Source organism: Pelodiscus sinensis, chromosome 5, assembly GCF_049634645.1.
Source record: "Pelodiscus sinensis isolate JC-2024 chromosome 5, ASM4963464v1, whole genome shotgun sequence".
NCBI lineage: Eukaryota > Metazoa > Chordata > Testudines > Trionychidae > Pelodiscus > Pelodiscus sinensis.
The window spans coordinates 76,034,512-76,051,082 of NC_134715.1; the positions used below are offsets into that span (position 1 = coordinate 76,034,512).

Consider the following 16,571-nt stretch of genomic DNA (forward strand, 5'->3'; position numbering starts at 1 on the left):
ATCAAATTAAGATCCAGTTAGGTACCTAACACTGATTTCACATTCATGGGTCCCTTAATTTACCTTTTTTGGAAGGTCTTTCGGATAAGGGTAGCATCCTGTAAACCCTGAAGGCATTGTTTCCTTTCTTTATACTTTTGTCTTTGACTTCTTCTATATCAGGCAAGGAGTTCATAGCACATCGGAAGTTTGCCTTCCATGTCTTTGGATCAGCTTTATCTACTCCTGGTTGAAATTTTCCTAACAAGTAAGAAAATAAAGAAAGTTAGGTACATATTTAGCTTTTTTTTTTCCAAAGCCCAAGGAGAGCTAATAGTAACCATGAGTTAGTGTCAGAGCCCTCCTTTTTGATTCTGGAAACACAAATTCAAACCACAGTTTAGGTCACAAAAGAAGGGACATTTGGTGATTTCATTTTCATGCACATCTCTAGATTATATGATTGGCAGCTTCTTCTCAAGAAAGGCCTAGAGCTGGAATAGTGTGGGTGTTGCATATCAGATCTAATGCTACAGTAATGTAGGGATGTAAGTCACAAATCGACTAACCGATAAGCAGGAACTTATCGGTTAGCACTATCGACTAGTTGCATCCCGCCCCTCCCCTCCACTGCAGCTCTGCAATATTAAGGGACTGGTCAGCTGGCGCATGAAGACACTGGCTCAGTCCCTTCTCCTGCATGTTTCGTGAGCCTGCGCAACCTCCCCCACTGCGGCTCTGCATTGTAAGGGACTGGGCAGCCAGGGTGCTAAGACAGCCTGTCCCTTACAACGTAGAGCGGCAGTGGGGGAGCTTATGCAGGCTCAAGAGAGACCCACAGGAGCAGGGACTGAGCCAGCGTCTTCACGCACTGGCTGCCCAGTCACTTACCATGCAGAGTGGCAGTGGGGGAGGTTATGCCAGTTCACCAGAGACCTGCAAGAGCAGGGACTGAGCCAGTGTCTTCATGCACTGGCTGCCCAGTCCATTATAATGCAGAGCCGCAGCAGGGGAGGTTATGTAGTGTGAGCCAGACTGAGCGCTGTGACTGCCTATCCTTATAGAGTAACCGAAAAGTTGATAAAAAAAAAATCTATCAACTGCTTGATTAGGAAAGTAACCACATTTTAACATCCGTACAGTAATGTGAATACGTTTTTACAGCATTTACTTAAATTATGCCTAGTTCAAACCTTTATTAAAATTCAAGAGTATAAGGGCTACTGAATCATCTCCATGCCTACTGATTTTGAACCAATTTGTTTTCATTTGGGTCAATGAAGTTTCACAGTTGTCTTCAATGGAAACAAGTTATAGCCCATCAATAAAGTTGGGAAGGTACCAAGGACATCACAAGAGGCACTGAGCACCTCATAGATTTAGACCCTTACATTCAAACAAAACAAAAGGGCAAATCAGTAAGAGAAACACAAAAACAAACAAAATCTGGTCTCCAGTACGGAGTTTTAATACCTGTGTGAATTGCCCAGTTTCTAAATAAAGGAGCATCTTTTTCAACATCCCACCCATGTCGTGCAGCGTGCATCCAGGGAATCTGAAAAATCTTCTTCTCCTAGAAAGAAAAACAAACAGAATATGTCAACACTGACTAACCCACAGATTTTCTGAGGACTTTTAATCCACTCATTTAAAAACACATCCAACAGTTCCAGCATCTGCAAATGTTTTGTTTCATTTTCTTCCTTACGGCTCAAATCTGCTATCAGTGAAATCAATGGCAAAATACCCATTGGTATCAGAGGGAGCAGGATCGAAAGAGCTTCAGGTGCCCCTTTATGGACTAAAAATTTAGCAGGTTTCCAAGATGACATATGTATAAAACATGCAGCACCACAAAGTTAGAAACATACAAATCAAGGTGCATTTGCCAGTGCAGATTTTTTTTCTTTTTTATGACTAGAAATTGGTATGAAGATAAACAGCACAGCTAATTTTGGGTGTGTGAAGGGGGCTTAACATTTAACCTGTGAAGCACCAACACAGTGGGAGATGATGACATCTAAAATTGGGTGAGGCAAGGCAGACACAATAATATAGTGAAATGTGATGGCAACTTTTACAGCAGAAATCAAAGGTCATTAAGGAAGCAGGATGCAGAAGGGGTGGAATAAGAATCATTTTAGTATCTTAGTACAGAGCAGAAGAATGTACTCTTTGTTTTCTGTTAAAGTTACATCTCACAACATTATATGCATTTTGATTAAATAATTTAAAAAGTAACTCAAACTGTAGCTCATATTTCCTCTTCTCTTCTTCTTCCTTCAGTACCACTTTATTTTCTTCTCTGTGCTCCGCTGAGTCTACATTTCATATATATTCTCTCTCAAAGTAATACTTTTATAAAACTAATACTTTCTTTTCTCATCTCTCAGTTATATTTTCTTTTTCTGATTCTGCCTTTTATTTCAGCTTTTGGTTCCATTCAAATGTCTCTCTCTCTTGTTCAGACATATAACTATGTTCATTTTCTTCCTTTTTCATTTTTCTCTCTTCCCTTTAACTTGGTACAAGCAGAGTTTTAACATATGATATCCATTCCTCTTTCTCATCATTCTTCCCATTCAGTCTCTCTCTATAGGCCACCTCCCTTTATTTATTCCATTTGCCTCCTTATTTTCTCCCTTGTAAGACAGTGATCAGCCTGAAAAGGAAGCTCTCCTTCCACAACTATAACTGATCATATCTAAGACATCAGGTCTTTGCCCACCCCACCATGTTTGGGTCCAAGGCACCACTGCATCAAAACCCAGCAAGGATAAGCCTTGAGCCTTAATGCAGGTCAGAGCTATCAGGGCTCTCCACCAGCACTGTCCAGTAGGAAGTACAAACAGCAATACACTGCAAAACACAACAGTGACTCAGGAAGTGGCTAAGTCAATGATTTAGCACTCCCAAGCAGCTGCTCAGTGCTGCCCTGAAGCTTTTTCAAAGAACATTCCCCAGGATAATACACAACACATGTGCCATGAACTAAGAGGAGTACCAAAGGGAGAGATGGTCATGCAGCAAAGGAGAATATATTCAAGAGAATCAACAAATCAATGCTGAAACAAAAGGAAGAGATGGAGAATGAAGCAAGAGAAAAAAGCACCATCAAAGTTTGGGTTCAGATATGCTCTCTAAACATGGTTTCAAAAATTGTTGTGAAAATGTATCAGCCCTAGCACAAAATTCCACTTACCTACATTAACAGCAATGAAGATAGCCCCAACAGAGGACCTACCGCAGACTGGGGTAGGAGCCCTGCAAGCTGAGAGCTGCTCCAGCCACATCCCACTTTAGTTAGTTAACCAGGATTTTACATCCCTAAGGCACTAACAAAATACTTGCCCAGATGAGTAAATGGATTTTTTCAAGGCAGATTTAAATATATAATTATCTTCTTCTTTACTTTGCAGGTTATTTACTATATACCTTCTGCATTAATAAAAGATGGATTTGCTCCACAGAGATGTATGTTGAAGATGGCGGTACGTACACTTTGCGGAAATGTCTTACACAATCAAACAGGGATAAAACACAAGCTATGTACTTCAGAAACTTAATCTGAGTTTTCTAGGTTTTTAAATTAACGTCTATAGAATTTAATAGAGACCACACTCAGAGATTCATAGTCTTTTAAGGCCAGAAGGGACCATTATTTCATCTAGTCTGACCTCCTGCATAACATGGGTGCTTCAATTTCACACCATTATTCTTGCTTTGTACACAATAAATGTGTTTGATTAAAGCACATCATCCAGAAAGGCATTCAGTCTTGATCTTAAAGACATCAACAGATGGTGGAGAACGTACATACATTACTATTGCGTTCCAATGATTAATAATCCTCATTATTAAAAATATGTTTTATTTTCTATTTGACTTTCTCTGACTCTGTATAGAAACAAGACTGCGTCCCTGTTCCTGTTCACTTATCCCCTAGTTATACATCCTTAGATTGCATCCGCCCTTTGTGCAACATCTCTCAGGGTATGTCTAGACTACATGGCTCTGTCGACGGAGCCATGTAGATTAGGGTTGTAGGCAAAGGCAAATGAAGCCGCGATTTAAATGATCGCGGCTTCATTTACATTTACATGGCTGCCGCGCTGAGCCGACAAACAGCTGATCAGCTGTTTGTCCGCTCAGTGCGCTAGTCTGAACGCTCCCCTGCCGACATCAAAGCCCTTTGTCGGCAGCCCCGGTAAACCTCATCCCACGAGGAATAACGGGGCTGCCAACAAAGGGCTTTGATGTCGGCGCGGGAGCGTCCAGACTAGCGCGCTGAGCGGACAAACAGCTGATCAGCTGTTTGTCGGCTCAGCGCGGCAGCCATGTAAATGTAAATGAAGCCGCGATCATTTAAATCGTGGCTTCATTTGCCTTTGCCTACAACCCTAATCTACATGGCTCCATCGATGGAGCCATGTAGTCTAGACACAGCCTCAGAGAGCTCACATTGAGTTTCTTGTCCACTCTGACTAGAGCCCTTGTTTTGGAAAATTCAAAGTAACATGAAATGATAATCAATGTATAAGAAGAAAAAAAAAACCAACAACCTCTCCTGCAGCACAGGCTCTTGTTCTCAGGACTGGACCCAGGGACCCACTCTGGGGGTTGTGACCTGGCACATGGGGTTGCAGCATCACTCAGGTTTGGCCCAGTCATCCCGCTGTCATGATGAATAGCCTTCTGGGGAAATCTGAATGGTTCTGCCACCTTATGCCCCTGGTTATACTGTCTGGGTCTAGCTCCAGGGGACAGGAGCTGCTGCTGCAGGATGGGCTTGCTTTGCCACATCTCATCAGATCACAATGCTGAGTGAGTCAGGCCCAGCCCCATAGGACAGCAGCTGTCATTGCAGATGGAATGTGGGGCATGGTCACTGTGCAATCATCTTCAAAGCTCACCACCCTACACTCCTAACACCCACCCCACGGGCTGACCCCATGCAAAGTTCCTCCCACTCTTACCCCATCACCTGGAAAAGGGTCCAATCTTACCAATACCTCCCCGCTGCCTCTCACCAGATAAAATGAAATAAAACAACCTTCCCCCCCAAAACATATAAAGTTTGAACCTCTTAAATCCAGGACTCTCTGTGCTGGCAACATCCATGGTTCAGCAAGATCATGGATATTGCTGGACCAGAGCCCTGGCACCCAGGAATGCGAGTCAATCAGGGAGTCCAGCTGAGGGGAGCCCCACCATCAGACCGATGAGCCCTGTCTCAGGGAGCCCTGGCCAGGCAGGGCATCAGTGGGATCAGCGAGCTGCAGTGGCTTGGAAGCTCCATCCTCAGAGAGCTCCAGCCAGCGGCAGCGTCCTGAGCACAAGCCCTGTAGCAGCAGGTCTGGAACCCAATGACAGTGGAGCTGGAGTAGAGCCAGCCAGAGGGAGGGCAGTAACCTGGGAGCAAATTCCCTGGATGCCAGATCATAGAGGTCCAACCTGTATATTTTTCTCACTCACACTCACACACTCTCTCACTCTCTCTCTCTGATCCCTGAATCTTTTCTACAGTATGTCCTACATTCCTTGTTCCCAGATGTATAACTTTCCATTTGGCTGTAGTAACACACATTTTGTTTGAACAGGCCCAGCTGCTTCACTGAGTGATCCTGATTGCTCTCTTTCATTGCTTTGTCATTCTAATTATGTATCATGCCATCATCAATCTTTGTGTCATCTGCAAACGTTATGAGCAGTGAGTTTACATTTATTCCATTCTGTATAGTGGTTCTTAAAAGCCCTATAAGAACTACAGTACCATGCTGACTAAGACCACCGGTCCATTTGTCCCGCATCTTACTGCTAACAGTAGTCAGCACCTAATACTTCAAGCTTTAAAGGAACATGCAAGAAAATGTTTAGTTGCCAGTTAGGCAGTAGTCTGCCTGAAGTTCAAGGTTCTACCTAACTCCAATTGGTTGGTGGCCTGCAGCACGGGGATTTATATCACGTAAGATAAAGAACAACCCTATCTAATATAACTATAGATGTTCTCAGTCACAGAAACATCTAATCCTTTCTTGAAATCTACAAGTAAGCTTCTGTCCAGAGAGATCACAAGCTCCACATGTCAAATATAGATTGGATAACAGAAGTAGATCTTTCTCAATGTGAAACATGTTTCTTTTTCGGTTTCATTGAAAGCTCTTGTGAGCAGGTGGCTGTACCCACGTATTCTAAAGCAAGATCCAGATTTTGTAGCATCAAAAACTCACTTATCCCTTTCATGGAGTTTGCTTGTATTAATGAAGACATAAAACACAAATAATGACAAGCATCTTCCATAGGCTGCAGCTAGAGGTCCTACCCAAGCACAGCTCAGTCCACACTCTCTTCTCTGTTTCTGGAAAGCCACTATCACAGCTTCCAGAAATGGCTCATTACCTCTCCCCAAGGCACCTGCCTCAAAGGATCAGCAGAACCTACTTAACATTTTCCCATCAGGATCAACAATTGGTAAGAAAGTAAGATGTCTCCAGCAAACACAGTCCCCTAGTTATTGCAGTATGGGAAAGTATAACTAGAGCCCTCAGCTGATGTTCTCTACTCTGTTATATTCTACACATCTATGGTCCCTCTTACCCATTACCTCTTTTGACACACCTCTACTGACAGTCCCAGTGTCTTTCTATCTTTTTCACATGGAAATCTCCTTTGTATTTAATAATTTTAAACACCCAAATTTGAATCACTTGTGTTTCTGGTTTATATTTTTTAAGAGCAGAACTGAACATAATATTTCAGGCGACATCCTACCACAGATTTCTAGAATAGCAATATATCACCAATGTTATTTTCCATCCTACTCCTTATACATCCTGCCATTGTTTTCTGTTTTGACAGATGTTAAGCACAGGCTTTTCATTACGCTTTCCAAAATGATGCCCTGAATGACTGCAGTTAATTTAGAACCCACAATTTCTATTAAGTTCAATGGAACTCTCCCATGGCAAAGGAGATGGTCTCTCATTAGTGTTGAAAATTCCCAAGATTACTGGCTCTGCTCAGTCATGTACTGTATATACATTATTTTGTCATTGAGGAATTTATGGAGGATGCTGACTCTCACTGGGAATAAAGTAATCAGGCTCATCTTCAGAAAATAGAGAACAAATATGTGAATCATAAGTAATTACAATAGAACCTCAGAGTTATAAATACCAGCATTATAAACTGACCAGTCAACTACACACACCTCCTTTTGAACCAGAAGTACACAATCAAGCAGCATCAGTGATATACCTCCTTTCCTGCCCTCCCCCCAAGAAAACCAGGCAAACACAGTACAATACTGTGTTAAATGTAAACTACTAAAAAAGAAGTTACAAAAAGATTTGACAAGGTAAGGAAACTGTTTCAGTGGTCATTTCATTTAAACAACAATAATGTTTTGTTCAGAATTACGAACATTTCAGAAAAAACTTAAAAAACAACAAATAGTCTGGTAGCACTTTAAAGACTAACAAAACATGTTGATGGTATCTTGAGCTTTTGTGGGCACAGCCCACTTCTTCAGATGACCGGTCATCTGAAGAAGTGAGCTGTGCCCACGAAAGCTCATGATACCATTTACATGTTTTGTTAGTCTATAAAGTGCTACCAGACTATTTGTTGTTTTTCAAGTTTTTTTCTGGAAGGGTGTGTTTAGACTACAGGGTTTTGTCCACAAAAGTGGACTTTTGACGACAAAACTATACCTGCGTCCACACTGCCTTTGAGTTATGTCAACATAACATCGACAAAACTCAGCAGTTTTGTCAACGTATGTAAACTTCATTCTACGAGTAAAAACGCCTTTTGTCGACAGAGTTCTGTTGATAGAAGGCATTATTGCATCTACACTGTCCTTTGCGTCCACACTGTTATGTCGACAAAGCGGCTTGCTTTGTCGACAGAACTGGATGTAGTCTAGACGCTCTTTGTTGACAGAAGCTTTGTTGACAAAACCCTGTAGTCTAGACGTACCCTTACAGACTAACTCGGGTACCCCTCTGAAACTTTTGAACATTTCAGAGTTATGAACAGCCTCCATTCCCAAGCTGTTCATAACTCTGATGGTTCTACTGTAAAGTAGTGTAATAAAAATTGCTAACACCACATCAGAAGGAAGTGAAGACAGTTCTTGAAACAAACTAAAAAAGGAAAACAACATAAAAGGTTTATTGTTCCCTTGCTATAAAGCAAAATTCTCACAACAGGTAGACACGTATGAAGGCAGCTCTTTCCTAACTAGAGAGAGGCAGAGCGAGTTTCAAATAGTCTGTGTCTGTCTTGATGGAAATTTCCCAAACATGTCCGTGTAACAAAGTGCTTCAATTTCTACTCCTGTTACTGGTCTTCTGAATGTGCACAGCACCACTGCAGCACTGACTCTATCTACATGAGGGACACTATGCCTCCCTCAGCTCTGCCTTTCCCAAAGAGCGTCATCTCCCATCCCCCAACTTTATCTCAACAGGAGGGTGAACAACCATTGTCCTGCTGCCACTCACCCTGACAAAATTTCTGCTTGCCCTGGCTAAACCAGTAATTGGATTTTTTTAAGTCCAGTACACAGGAATAATTTCACCTAGGACTGAAACATGACTACTTCTAGAGTGGAACAAAGTAACTATTTAGCAGTGCACAGTAATCTTATGCACAAGGATAGGACAGGACAGGAAGTGAAGAAATAACTTCTCCATTTGAAAGTGAAGAGAGCATTTAGGTAACCACTTAGGATGACATTTAGCCAAAATAATATTCTATATGAAAAATGACAATATTTCCCATGAAAGTGAAATATGGAAGCCCTAATACTGAACTTTCAAGGCTTCACATTTAATACATCTTAAAAGCTGAGTACTATAATAGCAGACACTCTATTCATTCTATTCAAATTATTTTTTTTAAACCATGAACCATTGCAGAACTATGGTTCTCCCCCCCCCCCCCCCACACACACACACAAAACTATTGCAATTGGTAAGTATCAGAGCGATAGCCATGTTAGTCTGTACGCGCAAAAACAATAAGGAGTCCTGTGGCACCTTAAAGACTTAGGGTGCATCTACACTGCAGGGCTTAATTCGAAATAAACTATGCAAATTGAGCTATGTCAATTGTGTATCTTATTTCAAAATAGGGAGTGTCTACACAACACTTATTTTGAAATAGAGCACTCTTCCTCTGACTTCCCTTATTCCTTGTACAAAGAGGGTTACAGGAGTCAGAGTAAAAAGTCCTCCAGCTTGACAGTATTTTGACACTAATTCGAAATATCTGCCTGCTGTGTAGACGCAGACTAAATTATTTTGGAATAACGCTAGTTATTTCAAAATAGTGTTGCAGGGTAGACATACCCTAATAGGTTTATTTGGGCATAATCTTTCATGGCAAAGACTCTAACAAAGTGGGTCTTTACCCACAAAAGCTGATGCCCAAATAAAACTCTTAGTCTTAAGGTGCCACAGGACTCTTCATTTTTTCATAGGTTCTGTGTATAAACAAAACTATGAGTACAACTGATACAGTATCATTAAGGCTACCAACTCTATCATGGAGAGAATGATTTGAGACCTCTGCAACTTCCTGAAAATTCCAATAATTCAGCCTCTGGTGGCACGGCTGGGGCTCCAAGCTTCACCTCCCTGTGGCAGAGCTGGGACTTCCATGATTTACTGTTTATTGCCCACCTTCTGTCCATGAATTCAAATATAAATATCTTTGCTAAAATCTTTGGTATAAATGCCATATATTACACGCATCACCTTGTTTATGGTCAGGATTTACACTTAAATATAGGAATTATTTTTAGTTTAGTGACTTTTGAGGTGAGCAGTTGCAAATTAAAACACTTAGAAGTGGATTTGGGAAGCCATTTTATATTGTTAGAGGCAACTCTGAAGGTATGTGAATTCTGAGGGATAGATCAGATGCCATATTTAAGTGTAAGGCCATGTCTCCATTCCAGGGAAGATCAATGCTGCTGCGATTGATCTGGAGTTTGATTTAGTGGATCTAGTAAAGACCTGCTGAATTGAACTCAGAGGGCACTCCCGTCAGCAATGGGTACTCCTGATCCTATCAGGAGTAAGGAAAGCCGGATGGGAGTGTTTGCTCCCATTGGCCTCCCACCGTGGGGATGGCAGGGAAACGTGAATCAAAGTACATTGACTCCAGCTACGTAATTAACATAGCTGTAGTTATGTATCTGAATTTGACTTTCCCTTTTAGTGTAGACTGGCCTAAGACCATAAAAACAACTATGCTGGATTAGACCAAAAGTCCTGATAGTTCAGTATCCCATCTTCTGATAGTAGCCAGTGCCAGGTGCATCAGAGGACATGAACACAACAGGGCAATTTGGTGTGATCCATCCCAATTTGTCCAGTTCCAGCTTCTGACAAGTGGAAGTTTAGGGACATCCAATGCATGGAGTCACATTCCTGACTATCCTGGCTAACAAACATTGCTGGACCTAGCCTCTATGAACGTAGGTAATTCTTTTTTTAACCCAGTTATGCTTTTGGCCTTCACAACATCCCCTAGCAATGAGTTCACTGTGCACTGTGTGAAGAATCATCACTTGATAATTACCTGCTCTGTTCATTCCCTCTGAGCACTTGGCAATGACCACTATCAAAGAGAGGACCACTGGGCTAGATGGATCTTTAGCTGGACCCAGTATGTAAGTGTTACTTGTTTTCAAACTGCTGCTCATTAATTTCAACAGGTGATTCTTAGTTCTTGTGTTGTGTGACGAGGTAAATAACTTTTCCCTATTATGAATGAATTTTAAAAAGTACCTGATAATTTGGTGACCACTGGCATTTACCATTATGCAAGCTAAGAGAAAAATAATACAAGCTGAATATCATGCATTAGTTCAAAAGGTGATGACATGAACATCAAGTTACTACTAGAAACAGGATAACCATAATGGGATCAAAGTCTAATCTTGAATGGCAAATCCTACATTTCTATAGAGAACACACCTTAACAACATGTATTATCCATGCCTTTCAATGATAAATTAGCACACTGCTGCTGAAAATAACCGATTCATGCTTTTATATGTGCTAAATTAATATTTTCTATAGTAAGAATGAAATTCTTGTGATTTTATTTGTGTTTTTTTAGGTGTAACATTTATTTTGAACTTTTAAAAATTAGCTCAAGAAAACCATTTACTCTGATATTTTGGGGTCTGAGCCTGTATTCTCTGAACTAGGGATGTTAAATATCAGTTAATTGAATAGTCGAGTAAACTCATGAATTCTTATCGGTTAGTCAACTATTCTATAGTCCCCGAGGGCAGGGCCGGCAGCCACTGTATCAGAGGCAGCAGCGCAGGGTGCAGGTGGGAGCTGGTCTGCAGCAGCACAGAGTAGCAGCAGCGCCTGTTTAAAGGGAGTCTGAGCTCCCGGACCCAGCATGAGCAGGAACTGAGCTGGGCTGCCTGCCCGCCTGCCTGGCTCCTATTATACTTTAAATGCAGAGCTGCCATGGGAGAAGGTCCTGGACCTGGCATGAGCCAGGACTGAACTGGGCTGCTGGCCAGCCTGCTAAAAAAATCATTTTTGGGGAGGCAGGGGGCAAGGAAATGCGTGTAGTCTATAGCATTAACCTATAAGCTTTTGTTTAATGGTTAATCAGTCAATTACACTATTACATCCCTTCTCTGAACACTTTAAATTCCCACGGAGAGTTCTGTGTAATTACGGAATGCTGATCAGGACTTATATGGAAAAGACACCCATTGCCCTTCTAAGTTTTATCATAATACCTGTAGGAATAAAATCAAGTAAGTATCCATGCTCCAAGCAGAGATCAGCATATTAGCTCAGGAGTTAATGCAGAGGAGACAGTTACAGTTCAGAAGAACATTCTGTTTAAGTCCCACTACAGCTGCTTGGCTCTGCACTTTGTTCCCAGCATAAAGCAGTGGAGTTTCCATAGCACCTGCTCCCACAAAAGAAGACCGAGAAAGAAAAGTGGTTTTTAAAAGACTCACTGATCTGATAAGCAAAAATAGCACCTTAAATCCTGAATGCTAGATGAACAGGTTCAGCAAAAAAAGCTCTACTCTGCCTACCCTCATTGCTTTTCCTCACTTGAAGCCATGAGAATTAGAACACAACCGTGTCTCAGACCCTGCTATAATTGATTTGTTTATCTCATACATAGAAATCTTACCTTATTTAGCCATTTTAACCCTGGTATTGTGTTTGAATTTATTTGGTCTTCTAGCCATGGACGCATCCGCATTCTTTCCACAGGCATTGTTACCTTTAGTAGAACAAAATGAAGAAAACAAAGGACAGTGTTACAGATACTTAACTGTGTCACAGTCAGAAAAGTAGATTTTTCTTTCTTATCAATAGTAGGCAAATTTCAACTGGTATATTTTAAAAGTGTATGAACACATGGCTGGGTAAATAGCATCTGGTCCTGCACAGAAGCCACAGTGAAGTTTTCCATGCCTCAACTTTGACCTTCTGGAGGGACCACCTCTAAACAGATTAAACAGTTCAAACTCTTATTTAGTCTGTTCTTCTGGGAGGGCTGTTTCTGTAGTGTGCACACCTATCCACCAGGAACTTGTCTGACCCTTCCAACATATTTTACAGCACAGTATCCTCCCGATCATTCAAACAGCATGGAGTATATGGATTTTATTCGGTTAACTAGGAATTCAGATAATCAAGAAGACAGGAGCCATTCACCTGTGGGGGGTGGCCTCTCCCACAGCAGGGGCTCCACCTAACAGTCCTGGTAGCTTGTCTGCAAACAGGTCCCTGAGCTGCTGCAAAGCCAGTGACACCCAATCCTTGTAGCCGCAACGTGCAGAGGGAGGCTACAGTTGTGACAGGGTGGAGCAGAGACATCTAGTCAAGACTCTATTATGTCGTGCCAGGACCAGACTTCCCTTTGCTTTGTGCTTGAAGGATCAGATGGCACAGACCTTGCAGGAGGCAGGTGCCATTCAGCAGCAGGGGGGCCTCCTTCACTCCTGGCTAGTAGTCTCTGTTCTATTATCCAAAACTCTCTCTTGTGCCTCTGCATGAGATACATGCTGCAGAGGGCCTGCAGTTCAAGCATCTTGTGCTAGAGGTTGAACCTCTCTAATCTGGCACTCTCTGGTCTGGTAACATCTGTGGCCTGGTGTGATTGTAGTTAGCCAGATTATCCACTTATCATGGATGTGGCCAAGTTTCACATGGCCGAAAAAGTTTGCATACAGCCACCAATCCTAGTTCTCAGTGTTCTGGGCAGTTATTGAGCTCTAATTTACCCCAAATGTCTGCTAAGAGCCCAGTAAGCAGTGGAAGTGTTGGTAATGCTGCTAGACAATATTGACCTCTTATGGTGCAGCAAATTCTCTGGTTCAGCACTGGTCAGGACCTGAGAGTGCCAGATTAGAGAGGTTCAACATGTAGATGACAAGGAAGTGATTCCTATAATTAGGGTTGCCAGGTGTCCGGTACTGACCCAGACAGTCCGGTGTTTTCGCCTCATGTCCAATAAAAAAATTCAGAAAATACTAGACACCTAAAATGTCCGGTACTTTCTGATTTTTTCCCGGCCAGGAAGCGAAAATACCGGATGCTTACCTGGTTCCGCAGAGGAGCTGTCTGGCCTGGAACAGGGAGACAAGATGAAGGATGGCCACCGGCAGCCTGTTAGGGTCAAAAAGCCTCAAAAGCTTTTCTTAAAGGGACAAAAAGCCTCAAAAGCTTTTCTTAAAGGGACCACACTGGGGGGGGGGGTGTGTGTGTGTGTGTGTGTGTGTGTGTGTGTGTGTGTGTGTGTGTGTGTGTGTGTGTGTGTGTGTGTGTGTGTGTGGTTTTTTTTGCTGAACAACTCTCGGGGTTCTTTTTTTTTGGCTCAATAACTTCTTTGGTCTCCCCCTTTTTTGAGGGGGATAAACCATCTGGCAACCCTACTTATAATAGGACTTTGGATTAAAGGGAATATACTGTAATTCACTGGGCAGCCATCTAATAGCAACTGTCACTCTATCTGAGGGCAAGGTGTGCTTTTCAGGCCTCTTGCCTATTCAGTGTAGCTAGTTTTGGCCCAAACTCGCTTCTTTTATACACCACACAAATCTGATGTCATTTCGTTGTTTGTACCTGTAAATTATTCACACCAGAGTACAAAGTCTTCAACCTGTTAAAAAATCTTTAACCTATCTCGGGCTTTTCTAAGGTGCCAATGACCACAAAACTAGACACTAGAACTGCACACAGATTTAAGGGTCACATTAAAACGGTTAAGGAGCCTGTAATCAATCATTCTATGTTCAAAGACTTTTGCTTAATTTTTTTCCACTCTAAATCCCTCCCCTTTCCAGCTTGACATAAAGGACAAACAGAGAAAGAATTTGCATTACTTCCAGCTTCCCCACTCTGCTATTGTTGTGTACTTCACCACACTTCTAAAAGGGCCAGAGCCATACATTTGAAAGTGGACAGCAATTAAATTACTGTAAATGGGTTTATTCTTTTTCTTATAGGATTACAAACAATCAAGCAAACTAACAATTCAGGTTTCCTCTTACTTCCCGTAGAAGATATATTTCCTGAAACCAATTTACTGAAACCAATATGGCTCTTTAAAACGTTTTAAATTTTATTTACTGCCCATAGAAGATATATTTCCTGAAACCAATATGGCTCTTTAAATTTTTTTTTAAAACAAAAAGGTAAATTTATAAAAAGCATGATCACCCTAAACTCTTAGCAAACATGCAGTCACATGTTATTAACTTAGATTGGTGGTGTACAGTAAGCATCAAATGTTTAAACCTCAACTGTCTTTACAGTCACTAACTACAATGACTAAGCACTTGAAAATGACTGACTGTACTTTAGCCTTGACCAGTCAACACAGGAAATCCACTTCCTTGATAGAACAGTACAATTAAATGATGGACAAATTTCCTCCACCCTATACTGGAAACCTACCATCCGCTACACTTACCTTCATGCCTCCAGCTTCCATCCCAGACACATTTCTCAATCTATTGTATACAGCCAAGCCCTAAGTTACAACCAGATTTGCTCCCATCCTGAACCGAAGTAAAGGCTGGCCGGAACCAGTGCCGGCAGGGCATCAGATTAGGACTTAAGAATGTGGAGCTGCTGCCTCAGGCTAGCCGAGGGCTGTGCTTAAAGGGACCCGACCCCCATACCCCGGACAGACAGTTCTCAGGGTTCCCCGCTTGCTTGTCTAACTTGATGAGGGACGGCAAAGTGGTCCTGTCTTGGAGTGCCCTGAATGCCCTCACTCGGCATATCACAGCACTCGGCCATAAGCCCGGCTGCACTTGCCGCAAGCTGCCATCCAGGGGGGTCAATCGGGGGGCTGTCAGGATCCAGGAGGCCCTGCAGGAGAGCTTCCACCCCGAGGAGCCCGCAGAGCCACCCCAGTCCTCCCCATCGGGGGCTCGTGCCCCATTCCTCCCTCACCTCCTTCCACTTACCTCTCCCTAGCCCCCCTTCCTGATGTAAAAAATAAAGTATACGTATGTTCAAAGATAGAAACTCTCTTTATTTAACAAAACTGGGGGAAGAATTAACCTCTGGGGAGACTGGGAAAAGGAGGTGGGAGAGGGGAAGAGAGAGGGTGGAAGAGGGGAGGGGGAAACCTGGGAGGAGGGAGCTGGAAGGGGGAAGCCAGGGGAAGAAGGAGGAGGGGAAGTATAAAACTATGGTACGCCTTATCTTCAGTACTGTGTACAGATGTGGTCTCCTCACCTCAAAAAAGATATTTTGGCCTTGGAACGGGTTCAGAAAAGGGCAACTACAATGATTAGGGGTTTGGAACAGGTCCCATATGAAGAGAGCTAAAGAGACTGGGACTTTTCAGCTTAGAAAAGAGGAGACGGAGGGGGGATATGATAGAGGTCTATAAAAGCATGAGTGGTTTGGAGAGGGTGAATAAAGAAAAGTTCTTCATTAGTTCCCATAATAGGAGGACTAGAGGACACCAAATGAAATGAATGGACAGTAGGTTTAAAACTAACAAGCGAAAGTTCTTCTTCACACAGCACATAGTCAACCTGTGGAACTCCTTGCCACAGGAGGCTGTGAAGGCTAGAACTATAACAGAGTTTAAAGAGAAGTTAGATAAATTCATGGAGGTTGGGTCCATGGAGTGCTATTAGCCAGGGGGTAGGAACGGTGTCCCTGGTCTCTGTTTGTGGAAGGCTGGAGATGGATGGCACGAGACAAATCGCTTGGTCATTGTCTTCGGTCCATCCCCTCCGGGGTACCTGGTGCTGGCCGCTGTCAGCAGACAGGCTACTGGGCTAGATGGACGTTTGGTCTGACCCAGTACTGCCATTCTTATGTTCTAAGCTCAGGGCTCAGGGTCGGGGGGGGTCTCACTGGATCAACTTGATTTTCATGCAGACCTGCTCCTGGGTTCGCATGTGGCCTTTGGTGGCCAGGCTGGCAGCTATCCTGCCCTAGATCGCTTCATTCCTGTGGCTAGTGTGGAGGTCGTGGACGTTGGAGGCCTCCCCCCAAACCTCGATGAGGTCCACGATCTCCGCACTAGACCAGGTGGGCGCCCACCTCTTGTGACCC

The 16,571-nt window shown here is 42.8% G+C and overlaps 1 protein-coding gene across 3 annotated transcripts in view; it reads right to left on the bottom strand.

The window, feature by feature from the left end:
* IRF2 (interferon regulatory factor 2) overlaps nt 1-16,571 on the bottom strand; it is an 82,110-nt gene that overhangs the window by 30,700 nt on the left and 34,839 nt on the right. For all 3 annotated transcript variants that reach the window (XM_006130171.4, XM_075930285.1, XM_006130172.4), the window contains 3 exons: nt 12,172-12,264; nt 1,453-1,552; nt 64-240 (listed from right to left, as the gene is read on the bottom strand). In XM_006130171.4, the coding sequence (XP_006130233.1) occupies nt 64-240; nt 1,453-1,552; nt 12,172-12,258 (364 nt within the window). In that variant the 5' untranslated portion in view covers nt 12,259-12,264. Of the gene's footprint in view, nt 1-63; nt 241-1,452; nt 1,553-12,171; nt 12,265-16,571 lie in introns of those variants that run through there.